A 7,120-nucleotide genomic window follows, 5' to 3' on the forward strand; every position below is an offset into this window, starting at 1 on the left:
TTTTTTTGTTTTTTTGATTTTTTTTTTTGAGACGGAGTCTTGCTCTGTCGCCCAGGCTGGAGTGCAGTGACGCGATCTCGGCTCACTGTAGCCCCTGCCTCCTGAGTTCCAGCGATTCTCCTGTTCTCCTGCCTCAGCTTCCTGGGTAGCTAGGATTACAGGCGCGTGCCACCACACCCGACTAATTTTTGTATTTTTAGTAGAGTCCATACTCTTAACCAGGATGCTCTAATACTCTCCATGAAAGGGGGTGTGGGCTGTGAATTGCAGTTAGTGAACACTTACTGTATCTCAAGTTGGGTTTTTAATATCTTATTCTTATAACACTTCTTGCGGGGAGGGGGTAAGTGCTCCTTTTATCCTTATTTTACACAAGTGGAATTGGTGACTCAGAGACAGAAATTTGTCTTGCCAAAGGTCACACAGCAATTATGGAGTAGAAATGGGCTATTTTAAAGCTCACACTTTGAGGCTGTTCTTCTCTGACACTTGAAACTGGGTTGGCATTGCTCCTAAGTGCTAGTAGCAGATGTGGCAGGTGATCTCATTGGAAAGGTAATGGGCCACATCTGCTCTTTACACATGTATAGCAGGGTTCCCCTAACCCTAGGTGGCAGAATGGTACCTGTCCGTGGCCTGTGAGGAACCAGGCCGCACAGCAGGAGCTGAGTAGCAAGCTGGTGTTACTGCCTGAGCTCTGCCTCCTGTCAGATTGGCCGCAGCATTAGATTCTCGTGGGAACACAAACCCTATTGTGAACTGTGTGTGTGCAAGGGATCTAGGTTGTGCATTCCATTTCCTTTTTTTTTTTTTTTGGAGACAGAGTTTCTCTCTGTTGCCCAGGCTGGAGTGTGGTGGCACAATCTTGGCTCACTGCAACCTCTGCATCCCCGGCTCAAGTGATCCTCCTACCTCAGCTTCTCCAGTTGCAGAGGCTACAGGCACACACCACAATGGCTGGCTAAGTTTTTATTTTTTAATTTGTTGTAGAGATGGGATCTTGCCATGTTGGCCAGGCTGGTCTCGAACTCCTGAGCTCAAGCAATCCTGCTGCCTCGGCCTCCCAAAGTACTGGGATTATAGATGTGAGCCACCACACTGGCTCAAGATTACATGCTCCTTATGAGAATCTAAATGCCTGAGGTGGAACAGTTTCAACACACCCCTGCTTCCCTGTCTGTGGAAAAATTGTCTTCCATGAAACTGATGCCTAGTACCAAAAAGGTTGGGAACCACTGATGTTTAGCACCTGCCATGAGGCAGCTACCACAATGGGAGATGGTGAAGGTGTAGAAATGAGTGTTGCTTGTTCACTGCTTGCAGGAACCTGCCAGTTTACTAGGGCTGGCAGAAGTGTCAGTGATAACAGCAAAGTGTGATGAGTCTTGTGATGGAGAGGTAGAAGAGAGCTTTGGGAACCCAGAGAAGGACCCCACCTAGACTTTGGGGGTGATGACCAGAGCAGTCTTCCCAGAGGAAGAAAGCTGAAAGTATCATAGGTGTCATACAGCCACTAGAGGGAAGATATGCCAGCCAGAGAACAGCATGTGTAAAATCCTATAAGCTAGTGAAGATTAATGCAAAGAAGTATGGCATGGCTGGAGTGTGGTAGGCCATAGTCAGGGGGCCCATTAAAAATATATGGTGATCCTAGAATTCTTCCTTAGTCAGAAAATTAAAAAAAAAAAATAAATAAATAGTATGGCTTCATCTCCTGTACCTTAGTTACCTAAGTCTTCCTGGGAGGCAACTATTGTTTCTTATGCACTCTAGAGATATTGTATGTACCTGCAAATAGGTACCTCAGTATTCCCACCCTCTTTCCCCACAGATTCATCAATAGTATAATGTAGGTAGCATGGAGCATTTTACTTCCTTGCCTTTGTCATGTATAGGTTCAGCCCCACTTTTTTTTTTTTTTTTTTTTTTTGAGATAGGGTCTTACTCCGTCACCCAAGCTGGAGTGCAGTGGTGCGATTATGGCTTACTGCAGCATTGACCTCCCAGGCTCAAACAATCCTTCCACTTCAGCCTCCTTAGTAGCTGGGACTACAGGTGTGCATCACTGTGCCCGGCTATTTTTTGTTATTTTTATAGAGATGAGGTCTCACTATGTTGCCCAGGCTGGTTTCAAATTCCTGGCTCAAGTGATGTTTCTGTCTCAGCTTCCCAAAATGCTGGGATTACAAGCATGAGCCACTGCACCTGGCCACCAGCCTTGGTTTCTAACAGTTGTATCTTGTTCCATTGTATGGATGTACCAGAACTTACTTAACTAGTCCTTTATTGATGACATTTAGATCTTTCCCTTTCTTTTGCTATTAGAAACACTGTTGCATTGAATATCTTTTATTTTTATTTTTTGAGACAATCTCACTCTGTTGTCCAGGCTAGAGTGCAGTGGTGTGATCTTGGCTCACTGCAACCTTCTCTTCCTGGGCTCAAGAGATTCTCATGCCTCAGCCTCCCGGGTAGCTCAGAATACAGGTGTATGCCACCACATCCAGCTAATTTTTTGTATTTTTAGTAGAGATGAGGCTTCACTGTGTTGGCCAGGCTGGTCTCGAACTCCTGGCCTCAAGTGATCCACCAGCCTCAGCGTCCCAAAGTGCTGGGATTACAGGCATGAGCTACCGTGTCTAGACTGAATGTCTTTATACATAGGTCATTTTGTATGTGCATAGATTTATCTGCAGGATAAATATGAGTGGAAATGCTTTCTCAGATGGTTTGCACACTTGTAATTTTGATGGAAAGTGGCAAATTGTTCTCTATAAAGGTTGTGTTATTTGCTAAACCAAGTGTGAGAGGGTCTGGGTGGAAAGTTTGAAGGTAGTAGTTTGAAACTTGTTTTTTTTTTTGAGACAGAGTTTCGCTCTGTTGTCCAGACTATAGCGCGACCTCAGTACATAGCAACTTCTGCTTCCTGGGTTCAAGCAATTCTCCTACCTCAGCCTCTTGAGTAGTTGGGACTATAGGCACATGCCACCACATCTGGCTAACTTTTGTATTTTTAGTAGAAATGGAGTTTTGCCATGTTGGCCAGGCTGGTCTTGAACTCCTGACCTCAAGTGATCCTCCTGCCTCGGCCTCCCAAAGTCCTGGGATTAGAGGCATGAGCGGCTGTGCCCAGCCAAGACTCTTAAAGGGTAGAAGGAGTCACTGATCAGGCATACAGTGCCCTCACATTAAATGCTTTCCTTCTGGAGAAACTCAAAGGAAGATGCCCTCAGACAGTGAGTGGTTTTCACAGTATTAAGAGGCAGTGTAGCAAGATGGGTATTGGCACGGGCTTTGCATCCATACGGATTTTTACCTGAGGTCTTGTTTGACTGCTTACTGGCTGTAGGAGCTTAGGTGAGTTCCTCAACCTATGTCTTTCGAAATAGGAACAATAATAGTGTCTGTTTCCTAGGATTGCTGTAAAGATTTAATGAGTTAATACACTTAAAGCCTTGGGAACTGGTCTTGGCGCAAGGTGCTATTTTGTCATTTTGTCAGGGCTTTCCATCTCATCTCTACCACCCCTTGTTTTGAAAACACTGGATTTGCATCTCATCTCTGGCATTCCTCTGTGTGGTCTTGGGCAAGTTGCCTCCGTTTTTTCAACTGTAAAACAAAGGTCATATTATTAGGAGTACCTTCATCATGGGCTTTTGTGAGGGGTAAATGGATGTATACACTTGAAGTGCTCACAGCAGTATCCTGTCCATAGTGTTCAATAAATGCTGGTGATGTCTGTCATTCTTTTGCAGACCGTGGGCTGTTTAGTGCCATGCATCCTTTACAGTGTGTCCTCCAAGTGCAGAGGTCTCTGGGGTGGGGGCCATTGGCCTCTGTGTCTTGGCTGTCGCTGAGGATGTGCAGGGCACACAGCAGTCTCTCTAGTACCACATGTCCCAGTCCAGAGAGGCAGGAGGATGGTGCTCGGAAGGATTTTAGCTCCAGGCTGGCCACTGGACCGACTTTTCAACATTTTTTAAAAAGTGCCTCAGCTCCTCAGGAGAAGCTGTCTTCAGAAGTGGAAGACCCACCTCCCTATCTCATGATGGATGAACTTCTTGGAAGGGAGAGAAAAGGTTGGTTTTACTTCTCTTATCCCTTTGGGCTTCCTTCCTTGCTCCTTTCTGTCATTCCTGGCGTGATTCTTTTATTACAGACCTGGCTTGGAAGGTTAAAAGTGTGGGAAGGCTGTGGGAATCATCAGATTCCACCCAATAATATTAATATCAAGAAACTTGGCCGGGCACGGTGGCTCATGCCTGTATTCCCAGCACCTTGGGAGGCCGAGATGGGTGGATTGCTTGAGCCCAGGAGTTCAAGAACAGCCTGGGTAACATGGTGAAACACCATCTCTACAAAAAATAAAAAATTAGCCAGGTATGGTAACCTGCACCTGTAGTCCTAGCTACTCAGGAGGCTGAGGTGGGAGAATCATTTGAGCAAAAGCTTATTATCATTCAGCTCTTAACTTTTAGTTGGAATTTATTGGAGTCTGGAAATAAGACCTGCTGGTGGGGACAGCTGCCAGAATGTGAAATTCATATTCTTGCAACTGTGTACAAAATTTGTTTTACTTCATAATATAGCCTTGCTTTCATTTAAGATGAAGTTACTGTAAGAAGAGGCCTCATTTTAATTTTGTGACTTTATGTACCCTCTGGCCACTGCTGCTACTTCCAGAGGCTGGAAAACCTCTTTATTTTGAGGAGGAGTGTAACATGTGGATTTAAACTTATCTTCCCTTCAGGCTGATAAACACTATCAGCTAGTCCTTCCTTTTCTTTTCTTTTCATTTTTTTTTTTTTTTTTGAGACTCGCTCTGTTACCCAGGCTGGATTGCAATGGTGCGATCTCAGCTCACTGCAACCTCTGCCTCCTGAGTTCAAGTGATTCTCCTGCCTCAGCCTCCTGAGTAGCTGGGATTACAGGTGCACACCACCACACCTGGCTAATTTTTTGTGTTTTTAGTGGAGACGTGGATTTCACCATGTTGGCCAGGCTGGTCTCGAACTCCTGACCTCAAGTGATCCGCCTGCCTTGGCCTCCCAAAGTGCTGGGATTACAGGCGTGAGCCACCATGCCCGGCCTAGTCCTTCCTTTTCTAATTGGTTTTAAAACTATATTTCCTTGATTCTCAGGTACGTGTTTTCCCCATTTAAAAGATAACATGCCTTGTAATTGGTGTGGATATATAATGTGGTATATTTTTATGTTTGTTTGAGACAGAGTCTCACTCTGTTGCCCAGGCTGAGTGCAGTGGTGTGATCATGGCTCACTGCTACCTCAGACTCCTGGGCTCAAGCAGTTCTTCCTCAGCTTCCTGAGTAGCTGGGACCACAGGCATGTATCACTTGGCTAATTTTTAAATTTTTTGTAGAGACAGGGTCTCCCTATGTCGCCCCGGCTGGTCTCAAACTCCTGGGCTCAAGTAATCCTCCTGTCTCAGCCTCCCAAAGTACTGGGATTATAGGCATGAACCACTGAGCCCAGCCTAATATGGTATTTCTTTTGTGCTGAAGGTCTATCATTAATTTGGGGGTACATCTGGCAATTTATGTTATCTTAGGATTGAGGCAATAGGGGACTCAGTGGATAACCAGGTGCCTCAGATATTTCTAGAGCATCTGGGAAGGAGACCTTTTGAGACACGAGGCCCCTTCTTGTCTGTCTACCATGGATTCCCCCCAACCTCTCACTGCAGTCTACCTTGAGACCTATGGCTGCCAGATGAATGTGAATGACACAGAGATAGCCTGGTCCATCTTACAGAAGAGTGGCTACCTGCGGACCAGTAACCTCCAAGAGGTACATGCATTTCCTATTTCCTTTATTTCCTGGACCTGGGCGAGATTCTGCATTTGTGCCCATTCTTGGGTGCAGTTTCAGGAGCAGGGTGCCCCCTGGTGAGAGAGAGTTCCCTTAGGTGAAGTGTTCACCATGGGACTGAGTTGTACTCAGTTGTTCCAGCTATTTTTGAAACTTTTATGGTGATGTGCATCTCCAGGCAAGGAGCTAAGTTAAGAATTGGCTGTGGGGAGGGAAGTTGGAGAGTTACTGTTTAATGAGTACAGAGTTTTAGTTGCAGATGATGAAAAAGTTATGGAAAATGCATAGTTATGAAATTGCAGATGTTCTTAATGCCACAGGACTGTACACTTAAAAATGGTTAAAATGTCCAGGTGTGGGTTACCATGCCTGTGATCCCAGCACTTCGGGAGGCCAAGGCAGGATTGCTTGAAGACAGGAGTTTGAGGCTGCAGTGAGCTATGGTTATGCTATTGCTCTTCAGCCTGGGCAAATGAGTGAGACTCCCTTCTCTATTTAAAAAAAAAAAAAAGGAAAAAATAGTTAAAGAAAAATAATAGCCTGGGTGCAGTGGCTCACGCCTGTAATCCTAGCACTTTGGGAGGCCAAGGCAGGTGGATCACGTGAGGTCAGGAGTTCGAGACCAGCCTGGCCAACATGGTAAAACCCCATCTGTACTAAAAATACAAAAATTAGCTGGGTGTGGTAGTGGGCGCCTGTAATCCGAGGCTGAGGAAGGAGAATTGCTTGAACCGCTTGGGAGGTGGAGGTTGCAGTTAGTGGAGATTGCCCCACTGCACTCCAGCCTGGGAAACAGAGTGGGACTCTTGTCTCAAAAAAAAAAAAAAAGGAAAAAAATATAATAAAGAGCTGTAGGGCAGGAACTGTATAAGGCTAATATCCAAGATTCCAAGATTGTAATTTTTCTTGTTTTCCTTTCTCTCCATTCAGGCAGATGTAATTCTCCTTGTCACGTGCTCTATCAGGTGCGAATTTGTTCTTTTCCTAGGAGTGAATGTATCTTATGTAATAATGCCATAGCTAACAGTGCCTGGCCTGGCTGTCTATAGAGATGAGCCAGCGGCCCCGCGGCAGCAGGACTTGCAGTTTTCCCACAGTGGAGATAGTCTTTATACAACTGGCTGACATCGGCTGAGCGTGTACCGTGGTGTCAGGTTCTGAGTGAGTAACATAATGCATGAACAAATTTAATGATCATGGGCTGGGCGTGGTGGCTCACGCCTGTAATCCCAGCACTTTGGGAGGCTGAGGTGGGCGGATCACGAGGTCAGGAGATCGAGACCATCCTGGC

At 45.6% G+C, this 7,120-nt stretch overlaps 1 protein-coding gene across 4 annotated transcripts in view; it reads left to right on the plus strand.

Annotated features, from left to right (window-relative positions):
- Positions 1-7,120, plus strand: part of CDK5RAP1 (CDK5 regulatory subunit associated protein 1) — a 43,587-nt gene that overhangs the window by 1,155 nt on the left and 35,312 nt on the right. For 3 of the 4 annotated variants that reach the window (XM_011959576.1, XM_011959584.1, XM_011959593.1), the window contains exons 2-4: positions 3,756-4,079; positions 5,705-5,808; positions 6,760-6,794. In XM_011959576.1, the coding sequence (XP_011814966.1) occupies positions 3,756-4,079; positions 5,705-5,808; positions 6,760-6,794 (463 nt within the window). The remainder of the gene's footprint in view (positions 1-3,755; positions 4,080-5,704; positions 5,809-6,759; positions 6,795-7,120) is intronic. The other variant, XM_011959603.1, reaches the window with a different exon arrangement.

Source organism: Colobus angolensis, unplaced genomic scaffold (assembly GCF_000951035.1).
Source record: "Colobus angolensis palliatus isolate OR3802 unplaced genomic scaffold, Cang.pa_1.0 Scaffold114, whole genome shotgun sequence".
NCBI classification, from domain to species: Eukaryota; Metazoa; Chordata; class Mammalia; order Primates; family Cercopithecidae; genus Colobus; species Colobus angolensis.